A 14,227-nucleotide genomic window follows, 5' to 3' on the forward strand; every position below is an offset into this window, starting at 1 on the left:
ACACACACACACACACACAGATGGACATAATGTAAAACTGTGGTTGTCATCCAGTCATTGTCTTCACCTTTTTTTTCTTCTTTTTTTTTTCCCTTTTAGCCACATCCATTTGCTCCAATCTTTTGTTTTCCCTGTGGGCTGATGTGCTCATACAGTAGCTTGTGTGTTCACGGCCTTCACCCGGAAGAGCCGAAATGCTTCACCTTCACACCAACCAAGGACTCGCAGGATGTTGTCTTATTTCAGGTCCATAGAGTCCTAATGAATACGCACGATTTTCCTTTTCGCTGCTGTCTTCAGTTGCAGTCCTTTGGCCCACACTCACCCAAAAGAGTCTCGATTTGGTTACCTCAGCTGACTAAGTATCCTGTCTGATTATGAAATCCTGGCAGTTGCATAAAACCTTTTAAAAAAAAAAAAAAAAAAAAAAAAGTAATTGTTGACATCCACAGGTGAGGCAATCTTCCACATACAGTGGACACTTGATAAACAGAGAGACAAAAACATGGCAAGAAAGAAGCAGAAGCGGACAAGTATGATTGGCAGGAAAAATTAAACAAAACTATTAGCTGAAAATATAAAAATGAACGGCAGTATCATCGGTTCAAAGAAGAGAACTTGACTTCTTCTGCACAGTGCAGCTCTGGACAGTTTAACACAAGGTTTACAGTATAAAACTGGGCTGGTTGAATAACTTCCACAATGTCCGATAAAACGACCGTGTGAGACTTGAAAGTGCCTTTTCTCAAAATAACACAACATTATTATGTAATATTATAAAATCATAAGAAAGAATCCATGATTGTCATCCAAATATGAAATAAAAACTACACCTACTAAAGCCCATAGAAGCTAAATTGTCTTCACGGAATTGTTTGAACTCTTGGGTTGGTATGAAATCTCTTTTGCTTCCTCGCTGAGAGTTGGATGAGAAAATTGAAGTTTCTTTCATGTCTTTAAGGTGAATGCGAAGCCACAGCTGGGAGAATGTTAGCTTAGCATAAGTGCTGAAATCTGTAGGGTAAAAATATTTCATGGAACAGCTGCAGCGAGGAACTGACAACATGTAGCTCACTTACGTTTTTTTTTTATTTTTTTTTTATTCAACAAATATAAATGGATACAGTCTTTTTTTTTTCCTTTCTTGAAGTTAGTTGTCGATGCGTAATAGAATTTATATTGTAAAAAGGGTCGGAAACAACAAACTGCAGCTTCAGCCGACTCTTTTTCTTTTTCAAGTCTTTCTTGCTTCTTACTTTACTGTTTTAGTAAACTCAACAAAAGATTTAATCACTGACCAATGGCGCCTACTCGCGGGAGACCCGGGAGAGGCCGAAGACGAATGGTCAGCGTGAAGGTTTGGTGGCGTGAGAGTGCACTGGACAACTGAAATGAAGGAGAAACTGATCGAACTGCGGCAGAAGAAATGTCTCCGCATCATGTCAGTGAACCTTCCACTGGAGGACTGATACGGAGGGATTTTTTTTTTTTTTTTTTTTTTTCCACCTCTCTTAGCGCAAATTGCACTGCATATAAACAGTGCAAGCTGGCCGTCGCCTTCCATGTTTGTTTTTGTACGAGAGCATGTGACAATTATGCCACAATACAAACCGAGCGTCAAGGCTTCACATAAATTGAGAATATATTGTGTTAATAGGGGAGCTGTTCAGGGTCTGCCGTGCAGGTTTTGGACACAGAAAGGCTCGTTGTTTCCGGTCTTTATGCTGAGCTGTGCTGACTGGCTGCTCGCCGCAGCTTCGCGTTCACCGTGCAGACATGAGAGTGGAATCAATTTCTCACTTAACGCCGTCTGAAAGCCAATATTTCCCAAAATGTTGAACTATTCCTTTAAACAAAGACGCACAGTGACGTAAAAGCAGCGCACTGTATACAGTTCAGCAATATTGCGGAGAGGAATCATGTTTATTGTCAACTGTGGCCAATGTTCCAGCTGTCAGATAGTTTGAGTGAAATGATGAATAAGTGAATAAATGACTGAATTAATGTGTGAGATTAGCTTTCTAGATCCAGGAGGTGCTTTGCATCTTAAGATGGGTAAGTAAACAAAAAGTGTGCAAAGGGCCTTTTTTTTGTGTGTGTGTGTGTGTTTTTTTGTTGTTTCAACAAAGTGTCTCTAAAGTTCAGCACCTGTCTGACTGAGGAGCCACTTGTTCCAGAACCACTGATCTCCCTGCTCTGTGCTTGAGAAACCCTTTCACGAAAACGCCCGTCTCGAATCGAGTCTTTAATCACTGTGTGCATCTGCTTTTGTGCTCATAGATAGCAAAGAGATGATTGCAGCCATCAATCATAGCCTTAAAATTACAATAAAACCAAAACACACACACACACACACACACACACACACACACATGTTCAACCAACACACATACACTCTTTATGTACTGTATAAGGAGTCACATTTCTCATTCTGTTGTGATTGTATAATAGCAAAATCTTACACTATAATGACAAAAAAACACATCGGGCAGTTAGAATCTGATCTCAATAATTTAAATGTCAGAAGTGATAATAAACTGCTGCGGCATCAAAAACGCACTTGGATGTATCTGGATGCAACTCACTCAAATCAGAGACACTTGTGCCTTCTTGACGGAACTAAAGTTCAATAAGTGTATGTATGTATTGTATATTCTATTGATCGTGAATCAGCATTAATTTGTATTAATTATCATGATTATGACTTTCTTATCTAGTTGCATTGTTTTAAAGTCAGTGAGATTTCAAACTGTTCCATATGGACTCTTTATATTTTACTTTATCAGAGTAATTGTTTAAAGGACTAGTTCCACAATCTGAGAGATTTGCGCTTTATTGCTAGAATTAGATCAGAAGATTGAAATGAAGTTACTCCCCCGCAGCTCGTTAGCTTAGCTTCAAATTAAGAGAATTAAAACAAGAGGAAGAGTTAACCTGTCTCTGTCCACAAGTAACAAAATCTATCTTTCTGCATCTGTAAAATTCACTGATTCACGTGTTACATTTCTAGAAAATCACTGTGTAGTAGTCTTGACACAAAACCCCTGTAAAAACAGAACTTGCTGTTTTTACAGCACAACCGTTAAACACATTAAATGAATGTTATGTAATGTGTTAATTATGGACGTTTAGAGGCTCAGGCAGGCAGATTCTGTTCCTTTAGGACAGAGCTGGGCAAACTTTTCTCTCTGTTTCTAGTCTTCGTGTTAAGATAAGCCAAGAGTTTCTGGTTGCAGGCTCTTATTTCCAATATTCTCAACTAAGTTGCAGCATCAAAGGAAGAAGCACATTTCCTAAAATGTCTTAACTATCCATTTATTAAAACAAACCTCACTGACTTAAACAAAGCCTCTGTTGCAAACTGGAGCCCAAACCAATGTTAGAGTTCTCAGGTCAATAATTAGCTTTTGTACTGATGTATTGTTTACATGAACAACATTAATGGATATTTCCCTCTTTTATTTGTTTATTAAAGAATTAAGATTATAAGATGCTGAACGGGACACTGGAGAGTTTATAATTTACCAATCAGTGACCTGTGGTCCAAAAACGGTGTAAAAGGTCAGGTTTCTTAATGATCCCAAACACGTCTTTAAAGCGGTATTTCAGATTGTTTGAAGTGCGGTTGCATAAGGTGCTTATCCAGTACCAGTACCTGCAGTAGATGAGGGTCGGCAAGTTCCCAGTTTGGAGAAGCATGCAGCTGTGCCGGCACAGAAGGTTCGACTTTGGCATTGGTTCGGATCCAAACTAACGTGGTGAAACACAACCAAAGTCACACAATAACACAGGACAAACTCATCGAGGCTGCAGTAGACCAGCGACTCCTGTGTTCTGCAAGGTAAAATAGCTGGTTTTGTCAAAGGAGTCTTGTGGCTTTGACGAGAGCATAGATGGATATACCAGCTCAAGTTCCTCGTCAGAAAAGGCTATCTGATAGCAAAAGTAAAACAGTGAAAGTGTTCTAAATATAACGTACACTTAAACTGATGGCTGATTTTTGTCAAGGTGAATTAAATATGTTTTGTTCCCGACCCCATCTACAGCAGTATATTGCTCAGCTTCTGTGTCAGTACTTCTACAAACTGGGGACGTGCCGACCCGCATCTACGGCAGGTATATACACTGACTGTGGATAAGTACCTCATACAACCCGACTTAAAACAAAATGAAGAATCAATTTAACATTCCAGTGCTGCAGCTTCCTGTTGCTGATTGGCCGACACATACGCCAATACCGATACCGATAATAATCGGTAATTAGCTATGATCAGCCAGTAATATCCTCTTGCCTATACATCGATCAGTCTCTGGCAGATTACTTTAATAATTTTGAAAGATGATGTCTTGTTTAATGATCAATAGGCTGTTTATCGAAAAATGATGAACTTTACCATTAAATGTGAATTTGTCTTTAACATTACAACAGCTTGTGATTGGTGGAGCAAGTATCGATCAACATGATGCACACAGAGGACCTGAACCTCACGTTACTTTGGGTTGAATGAATTTGAAAAAGATTCAAATGTCAGACTTCCCTACTTTCATCTTCTGATTACTCTCATCCAATTCATTCATCTTGAAGTGCTTGAGACAGAGAAATAGGAAAGAAAATCGCTGCACTCCCATAAGTACTCTATTGCAGTGAGCATGATCACATTGGTTGGCTATAATGACAGATCACGATACGTTCTGTGATCTCACTTTCTTTCTGTCTCCTGGTTTGTTTAATATCAAGCCTGCTTAAACATTTAACACCCTGTTCAAAACCTCAGTTTTTGTAAACCTAACTTTACCACCAATTCAGCCACAGTGGCGCCCACTTCCTCCCAAAAGTGACCAACGAGCACCATCACATTACTCACAGAGACGGCCTGTGTTTCTTAAAAACAAAAATGTCAGAAACAAACAAAACAAAGTTTAAAATAAAAAAAAAAAAAAAAAAAAAGAGAGAGAGAGAGATAAACTCATCCAAGAGGCAGCGGAGGCCAATGTCAACACGAGAAGAATTACAAGCTGAACACGTCGCTCAAATCACATAACAGTTACGGAGCAGGGGGTCGGGAGGGAGAGGGGTTCGGACTTTGGAAGGCTGCTCGCTAGGGACGGGGAGAGGGCTGTCTGAGGAGCTGAGGAGCATGTGGTTTAGACGTGAATGAGTTCTACTCGTCTCTGGACAAGTTTGTAAGCAATCACTTTAACATGTCCGACTAAATATGATTGTCTTCAAAGTAACATTTTTTTTAGCAACGTTTTGCTTCTGTAAAATTGTCAGGACTCTGAAGTCTGTGTTTCTCCAAAGCTTGTCAAATGTTCTTCCGCATCCCACCCACAGTGGCCTCCTCCACCTGCGGCCTTTCGGCTCAGCCCGGTTTCCTCTGGCTTCCACCTCCTCTCCTCGCTCCCGCCTGTTTGCAAAAAGGAGGCCTCGGGGCTAGACAATGGAGTCCCAATCAAAATCATCCTGGATGTCGTCGGCTGGCATGCGATGCATCTGGAAGTTTCTGGTAGGTATCATGTGCTGCTGGTTCATCTGTGCATGGTGTCCTGAAGAGAGACGGAGAGAAAGCAGAGGAGAGGGAGAAGACAAGAAGAATTTGGTGAGTGAGTGCATAAAAGAAATTGCACAAGAGTTGTCATTATGGTGATCGTTTTTAGTCATGTTTCTTCTGTGTCTACATGTCACCTGTCATTGTGGGTCCTGTGCCGCTCATGGGGGGCATGTGGGGATATCCTGGAGGACCCATCATGGACATGCTCTGTCTGGAGTCCATGTAGAGATTTCCTGATGAGAAAATCAAAGCTTCATTCAGCCATAATTAAACAATTACCTGTTCAGACGCAGTAAGTAAGTTATTCATCTAAACATAATTAGTCTTTAGAGGGAGGAGGACCTGCTGTGTAATTTAGTATGCAGTGTCACTTAACAGCAAAGAATCTGTTAAGTGTCTCAAACTGCCAAAAACAACATGTAAATTTAAACAGTTGCGATGTGTTTCAGGTCTGGGTACAGAAGTTTGTTCATTTTATAGCAAGACCGAATTGCTTCTCTACAATTTAGTACGTCTCGTTATTTAGATACCACATTTTTGATACCTGGACTCTGAAACCTCTCAGATAAACACATATCTGTTCGCAAACAAAAATACATCATGAACACACTGACATTTTACAATTTAACATTTATATATTTTACGACTACATAAAAAAGGAAACCAAACCAGACAACACGGCAACAGAGCCTTCATGCCAACAAATTTCCAGAGACATTACGTCGATGAATGTATTCCCAACAGAGGTAAAGATTTGAGTTCTGTCTCTTCATAATAATATATCACTTAAGTGATGAGAAGCGGCTGTTCTACCTGTGGTGAGGTGCTGGCTGGGTTTGTTGGTGTGCATGGAGCCGTGGCAGACAGAGGGCTGCACTGCCCCCTGTGGCTGGATTACACCGGTGCGGGCAAAAAACTGGTTGATGGACGAGCAGAGGTCCGCGATCTGGGTGGGTTCCAGAGACCAGTTGTTCAACTCCGCTTGTCTCATGCTCTCTCTCAATCCTTGGGAACATAAAACACACATTTAAGCATACAAACACCAGAGTAACGATGAGACGACTTCTCTGCTCTAAAATGCCTTTGTGACAATGAAATGTATGAAACTGCACCACGTAATATAAATTTAGTTAATGAGAAACTAATTTACAAACATGAAGCAAAAACTTGGCTGTAATATATATTCATTATGTCAGTAACCTTCAGTGTGATATTTAAAAAAACATCCTACCTTGCAATCCTAGACTGTAATTGGATAAACTGACCTGCTGAGCTCAGTGTTTTGGTAATTAAACTTGAAGGCAGTGTTATTTAATTGAAGAGCTCAGTTTAATTAAACTCGTAATCAACTCCACAGTGTCAACACTTCAGCACTCAATCAAAAGCTGGGGCAGTCCTGTACCATCAGCTCCCAGCTTTAAATGTTTGCTTCTTCTAATCGTATATGAGAAGACATGAAGTAAATCTGACAGACAAAGCTGGAATCTTGTAAAATCTTAATCTTAGATAAATACGATTATTTCAGTACAATTTCCAATTGCAAGTGCTATGAGATCTACTTGTAGTGTCCAAACCGCACCTTGGAAAGGTGAAAGGTCGACATCAGCCCAGTTATAGCTGCTAGCAATACGACAGCTTTCTTTCAGTGCATCCAGATTTGGGTACCAGTCAGACAGTAAACCTGCAACACACACACACAGCACACTATCGGTAACATTACAACATAAGAGATGAAACTCAGGTAATTTCGGTTCCAAGTTCATTTCTGGAGCAAATGCAGATTTAGTCCTAATTGCATCTTTCAATAACTACTTTAAGTGTTTTTTATTGTGGGAAAGGCTGTAAAGTCAGATGATTCCTTTTTTATTGTAGTCACAGTTTTATAGCTGTGCAGCCAGTCTTGCAGTGCCAAATGAATGAGAAGGTAACACCAAATAAAAAAAGAGTTTACAAGCAGTTAAAAGTACTGTGGTGTGGCCACTAGGAGGAGCCAGACGACTCTGTAAAGCCTGCAGGAGTCGCAGGCTTCGGCATTGCTTTGTTCTCAACAGCACAGATAATAAATCAGGTGCTGGTTTTCTGTTTGGCATCTAACACACTTCCTCGAAGCTTAATGTCTCCAAAAAAAATAGAGGAAACCAGATGATTCAGCAGTAAACAAGTTGTCTTTGCTCCAGCTGACATGCGTCTGTGTGATGAACAGGATGAAGAGAAACCGACAGGCGACAACGCTGGTTCACGTGAAGGCAGTGACAGACAAGAGGGTCTTACCTGTGTTGCAGGCCATCTGTTGCTGGGTAGGATGGGGCTGGTGGGAGAGGCTCTGGTGCTGCTGTCCGTGTTGAGAAGGGTGCTGGCTGTGCTGCGTGTGTTGGGAGGGGTGTGGCGTGTGTTGCTGCGGGTGCTGGGCGTGGGACGGGTGCTGCGATGGGTGCTGCCCGTGCTGGGAGTGCGCAGCGTGCTGGGGGTGCTGTTGGTGCTGTGGGTGCTGACTGTGTTGGCTGTGCTGGGCGTGTTGGCTGTGTTGGTTGTGGGGGCCACCGTGCTGCGAGAGGTGCTGTGCGTGGGGCGAGCCGTGGCCAGGGTGGGCTTGGGCAGGATGGGACAGGGGCACTTGGCCACTGTTGGCGGAGTGGCTGTTGGGGTGGCTGTTGGGTTGGTTGTTTGACAGGCTGTTTTGAGTGCTAATGGTGCCGCTGGGGGAGTGCTGATAGGAGCAGGAGGTGTGGGTCTGCTGGGAGGAATCTGACGGTATGCCCATCAAACCTACGAGACAAAACACATCAACACAAGGCCGTAAGAGAGCTGAGATGAAGAGTCAATCACGGATTCATCAGTCAACAAGTAATTAAGCAAAAATGTTTGATAGGGATACAAATTGTGATTATTGACATCAAATTATTCTACATATTATTTTCTCAATCAATCAATTATGTATTTGTTTATAAAACGTCAGAAAACATTTCCCAAAGCCCAGAGGGACATTATAAAAAGTTTAGTGTTGTCTAACCAACAGTTCAAACCACCAAATATTCAATACACAATCAAAGAGAAAAAAAGAAATCGGCAAATATTCACACTGAAAAGGCTGAAAGAAGGAAATGCTTTGGCTTGAAAAATAGCTTAAACAGTTAATTAATTGTCGAAATTAATTGTGAAATTTTATTTGAATAAACTTGTTCCCGTTTCTAAATTGTATTTGTTTCTATCCTCAGTTTCTTATTCATGTAAATTGAATATATTTGGGTTTTTGGAACATTAGTTATTACAGAACAATTAAATTATTGATGTCACCTACCTTGGGCCCCAAAAATTACTTAATCGAAAAAAATAATCAACAAATGAGTTGACAGTGAAAATATCTTTCACTGCAGCCCCAGCTGAATGAATGAAACCACTAATTCCAACACACGCACACAAACATGGTTTCTGAATGAGCTGAAAAAGTACAAAGCATTTCAGCAGAAACACAAGCATCATGTAAAAAAACAAGCTACTTAAGGCAATCTATCTTAACATCTTACAGTAATGGGATGTGGGCCTCACATGTTTAAGTAGTTCTACACTTGAGACCAACCAGCTGCCATTTTGTCATATCCGGGAATGACTCAGCATTGGTAGTGATTCTGACGTTCATAAGCTTGCGTTTACATCGTCTTTCTCTATGGCTGCAAAGCACTGGATTGTCTTTTACAAATTCATCGCGCTGCCGCACAGCTCTTGAACAGACATGACTGGAGCACGAACATCTGCACACCCAACTGCAATCATCTGAGAGGCGGGGAGTGGTCTTAAGAGGCACTGTCCTTCACAGCTTTGGCACAGTAAACCTATTTCACTGGAGTGCTTTTAGAGCTGACTGTGGCCCTGCACCTCAACAATCGCCACGTAACACTCACTGCAGGGGTGACAAAGGTGCATCTCTTATCGGCACAGAAAGCCCATTGTCCAACTAGGGAAATACAGAAAGCAATTAACGTGGCACCAGAATAATAATGCGAGCTCATTACCTATTATCAAAGCCAGTGAATTAGCTCACTGTCTACAGCGGCAGAGTGTGAAATCCTCTAGCTCGATTATTTACGCTTTTTAATTGCAAGAGCTTGTCTGACTAAGAGATTTCACTTTTATGCGCATAAAAAAAGGTAACAACTTTCAACTAATGAAACATAGATGATAGATTAAAGGAAAGGAACTCTTTGAAAACATTAGCATGAAATGCATTTGATTTGTAAAAGTAGGTTATGCACAGAAAGCTCAGTCTACTTTGCTCACCACTCACTTGTCAAGTGTTCTATGTTTATCAGTCAATCAGATTACGAGCAAAACCGCTTTTTGTTCTGCAGGGACTCAGCCTTTTGGAAAGCTGTGCTTTATCCACCAATATGTATTATATGATACAACTTCCCCCATTCATTATGACAAATGAACCTCAAATCCAACAGATTTACTGAGGACTTGGGCTGCCTGTAACCTCTTCCACCCTCCTGGTGAAACATTGCAGACACGAAAAAAAACCTTTCAGACGTGACAAGATGTCAATACGGTAACTTTCATGTAGTGTGAAAAATTATAAGTAGACTATTATCCATAAAATAAAGGCAGTAACATTTATTTACATCCTTCAATAAAATATTAAGACATGAACCGTTAGACTCCGTTTTTGAGTTTTAAATGGGGTCTTTTCTACATTTCTTAGGCAAAGATTATGAAAATACAAGTCAGCCTGTTAAATACCTGCTCACTTCTTAATGAACCTCATTAGCGCCAGCTGTTTAGAACAAACTGTAGAAAACAGTAGGAAAATCGTTCTGAGATCCCGGTCTGTGATAAGTGAAGCTTTGGCTCTCTATCAAGGCTCTACTTGATGCTCCGGCGAGGCCACTCACCTTGTTGGCTGAAGGACTGCTCAAAGACAGACTTGTAAAGGCTGCGGAAGGAGGCACTGAGATCTTCAAATTCTGAGAACAGGAGCTGCTTGTCCCTGTCTGGCATGTTGTACTGGGACTGGGGGGGCTGCTGGAGGCTCATAGACTGGGACACCGGCTCTGGGTGACTGGTCACCTGATGAAAGGAAGAGATAGACAACGCTAAAGAGTTAGCAAAGGGAGTGAAATGAGATCGTGTTTAATGTTTAATTTGTGAAAGACCACACTCGCTAAGGCTCTGCTACAAGTACAAGTACACCACAGACTACAAGGACTACCAATGCTAAAAGAAGCGCACTATAGTGTTTGAAAATACACATCAATTATGCATACTTTTCAAATGTACCTGCCGTGCTCGTCTGGTCATGGAGCCACAAAAACAGAAAGCAGAAAACCGCTAGAATATTTAGCGCAAAGCGGTTGTCAAACACAAGTCAAATATATTCGGGACGGTTTGATTCTTCTGAGGAGCAACTGTAACAGTGTTTACTTCTGTTTGAAGAGGTGTCAGTCACAAAACATATAAAGAACAATTACACAAACCCTATTAATCTAGGTCAGTGCTTACCGCCTTGGCTCACACGGCATTAAGAGAGCAACTCAAATGGACACAAAGCCAATACTCAGGTGGCTAAGCAAAATGTATTTAAAACAAAATCAATAGCAATACCTTGTACAAATAAGCAGCCGTTTTATCCATGTACTTGTGTGGGCAGTCAATGTTATGCACTGCCCCTGGGTGTAACACAGCAAGAAGTGTTCCCTCCAGCAACGAGCTTGTCTACGAGATTCACCACAGCAAGGGCAGCGATACAAAAACGTCGCTACTTCACAAAGTAGGACCTGACCTGTGCCCACTGTGGGAAAATATTACAAGAGAGGTCATGTGCAATTTTTGATCATCTTCTCTTTCCAATATGTGGGCAGGCTGATGAAGTGCATTGCTCACAGGCTGGCTTGGGTAAGAGTGAAGAGGTGATAATAAAGCCAGAGTGTTTACTGCGAGCCGCTTCTTTGGCTGTGTGCGTGAGAGAGCGAGAGAGAGCACATCCATCAGGCTGAGCCGATCGATGCCCAGCGCCTGGAGCAGGGAGCACTCTAGGATGCAGGAGGACCACACCAAAGAGGGGGCATCTCTGGTGGGAGGACATCAGAGGAAGCGCTTCTCTTTGTCTGGCTTCCAGGAGCGTGCACATTTTTCTCTGTGTCTCTTAACCCCCTTCCTGATGTTGTACTCAAGCTCATGTCCACCCTGAACCTCGGTCTATTGCTGTCTACAGCTGGCTCCTCTGAAGAAAGCCTCCTGGGGCTCTATGATCAGATGAAATATGGATACGGTTCACTTTCTGAGTCTGGCAGTGTCTCATTTTCATTCATTTTGTAACCGTGGCGCCCCCACAGCTTAGAAGATGTGGATAAAATGGGAATTCATCACTTGGCTTAAGTGTTTAGTGCTTAAAACAATATCAATAACACAAAATGTATATAAATATCCTGTTACAAATATCCAAGTAAGAAATGGTTATGAACTGGAACATCTCCAGAAACCAAAAATACTATCGCTGTATACTCTTTACTCTCAAACAGAACGGCAGGAGCCTCGGTTATTTGGCAACCAAGATGCTGCGCTGGCACCTGTGTTACTTTGTCTGATACAGATTAATAGGTGCAAATACACCAGAGCTGATCCATTCAGTTCAGCATAACCAAGACACAAGCCAGCACAAAGTTACATTCGGTTTAATGGGGTCAGTTAGGGCTCCATTGCTGCAGGTCTTAGGTCTTTGTGTCAGTGTGTCAGCTCTGATCGTGTGTAGCATCACAATCTCTGCAGAAGAATTTGATTTTTTTTTTTTTTATACGACAGAGTGTTTGACCGATACATATATTCCTCTGGTTTTTCCAACAACAAGCATCTGTTTGGCGACTCATTATGCTGCTGCAGGTGGACTGTAGGTGTTCTCCCTTGTTTTAGGTCTGTTTGAGTCGACCAGATCCTGTCTAATTATCCCTTGGTCTTTTTGGGCTGAGGCTCTGGGCCCTTCTGGATTGGGTGTTTTTCTTCAAAGCTAATTTATGCATGTGCGATTCATGGCTGATTTTCCAAGGGTACATTTCTTAAAAATTTCCAGGGTTTTGGAGCTGTGAAGACCTCTAAAATATACTCATCACTGTAGTATTACGTCCAATGAAAGATCTGTCTTTTATTCTTACCGGTGTATAGCTGTGCACACTGCCCACACTGTTGAGATTGACGGAGGCCAGACTCTGATCAGACAGGCTGTTGTTAAGGCTGCTTCTTGGACTATCGCTCCCTTCCTGGTCTGTGTTGTACAACGCCACCTGAAACACATACATGTGCATTAACTTTCATGTCTTGCATACACACACTAATTACTGTTATCAGTGTCACCTCAGCTCCTGTAGAAGGAAGGCGGAGCATGTCATCATTCCTGGGAGCCAATGGGTATAGAGGATAATGTTGGTGTATATTTAAACAATATAATTTCACATGGAAATGTAAAGGCTGAGGATGTGTACTGTATGTGCTGCATGCAATGACATGTCACGATAGCAAAGTACTATTTCATTTTATTGAGTGTCTGTGGGAGACACAGGGTGCTGCTCAACACCCTCCACAGTCACTAAGAGGTTCCATCTGATTGTGTAAAGATTTCTGGAGACAGCTGAGACATTCCCATCACTAAAGGTCACACTACTGGCGATGTCAGCCACATCTGCTCACCAAGCGCAAATCCGTTTGGGACAGCTAACAAAGGATTTTAGTGAAGCTGAGACACTGACCTTTCAATGTTGGAGCGAAACTAGCCGAAGCACTTCAGGACGACAATCTTAATTATCGTCTAACAAGGTTTAAGTCCTCCCATCATTCCACATAAAGTGCGCCGTCAGACAATTAGGACAATAGTAAGAAGAGCAATCCTGATAATGAATTTAATGATACCCACAGAGAATAGCCCACGTGCTGAGTTTTCTTTTGTGAGAGAGGAATGGCAGCAATGCACTGATGGTGTTTCAGTGGAAGAAGGCCTGTCATTCTAAGACTGGTGTGTGCTCATGTGTGTGTGTGTGTGTGTCCTTCCATGACTGAGTGCAGCATGGTGGCTCCTGCTCATCACCCTGAGTGGAACAGAGTGGGCTCTGTGCTCAGCACAATGAGACAGCAGTTGCAGTAGCCTTCAGGCAGGCAGACGGTCCCAGCCCTGCCCTGCCCAGCACCCTTCCTCTCAGCAGCAGTGGACTGAAGCCTCTTGTCTTTCTGCTGAGCCGCAGCATGCTACCACGGAGGCTGCAAGGAGGTGAGGAAACTCAGGCAGCCCTGACTGCTATCTCAGCTCTGACTGATTGGTCGGCTGACTAACATGCTGGTTTGAATCCAGGATACAGAGAGAGTACATCTGATCATATTAAGCCCTTAATATGGAGCCTGGCTCCTATACTGGGAGAATGAGATAGAAACACAGTGATCTTAAAAAAGTGAGAGCGCAAAACCCAAAACCAGGCAACATTGCTCAAGACAGAAGGGTGAGGTGAGGGGGGGATCAGGATGGTAGTAAGAGAAGCTCATTAGGCAACTCTAGCCTTCCTCCACTCAGTGTGGGCTTGGCTCCAGTGTTCATTAGCGTGAAGGGGAACTCATTGTGCAGCTAAGTTTGAAGGCTTAAGCATGTCTACAAAAGCACCTCTACAATGCTAATCAAAAACAGAAATATAAATGTTATGTGT

The 14,227-nt window shown here is 42.1% G+C and overlaps 1 protein-coding gene across 4 annotated transcripts in view; it reads right to left on the reverse strand.

Moving 5' to 3' along the window:
- Nucleotides 1–2,177: 2,177 nt before the first annotated feature.
- The window catches only part of foxj3 (forkhead box J3), a 72,668-nt gene continuing 60,618 nt past the window's right edge, over nucleotides 2,178–14,227 (reverse strand). For 2 of the 4 annotated variants that reach the window (XM_069690829.1, XM_069690830.1), the window contains 7 exons: nucleotides 12,695–12,823; nucleotides 10,442–10,616; nucleotides 7,824–8,318; nucleotides 7,132–7,233; nucleotides 6,366–6,557; nucleotides 5,687–5,785; nucleotides 2,178–5,547 (listed from right to left, as the gene is read on the reverse strand). In XM_069690829.1, the coding sequence (XP_069546930.1) occupies nucleotides 5,435–5,547; nucleotides 5,687–5,785; nucleotides 6,366–6,557; nucleotides 7,132–7,233; nucleotides 7,824–8,318; nucleotides 10,442–10,616; nucleotides 12,695–12,823 (1,305 nt within the window). In that variant the 3' untranslated portion in view covers nucleotides 2,178–5,434. The remainder of the gene's footprint in view (nucleotides 5,548–5,686; nucleotides 5,786–6,365; nucleotides 6,558–7,131; nucleotides 7,234–7,823; nucleotides 8,319–10,441; nucleotides 10,617–12,694; nucleotides 12,824–14,227) is intronic. The other 2 variants (XM_069690833.1, XM_069690832.1) reach the window with 2 other exon arrangements.

The sequence above is a fragment of the Brachyistius frenatus genome, unplaced genomic scaffold (genome assembly GCF_029030835.1).
Source record: "Brachyistius frenatus isolate BFR_SWC_R1_liver_20210118 unplaced genomic scaffold, ASM2903083v1 Contig_10, whole genome shotgun sequence".
Taxonomy (NCBI): Eukaryota; Metazoa; Chordata; class Actinopteri; family Embiotocidae; genus Brachyistius; species Brachyistius frenatus.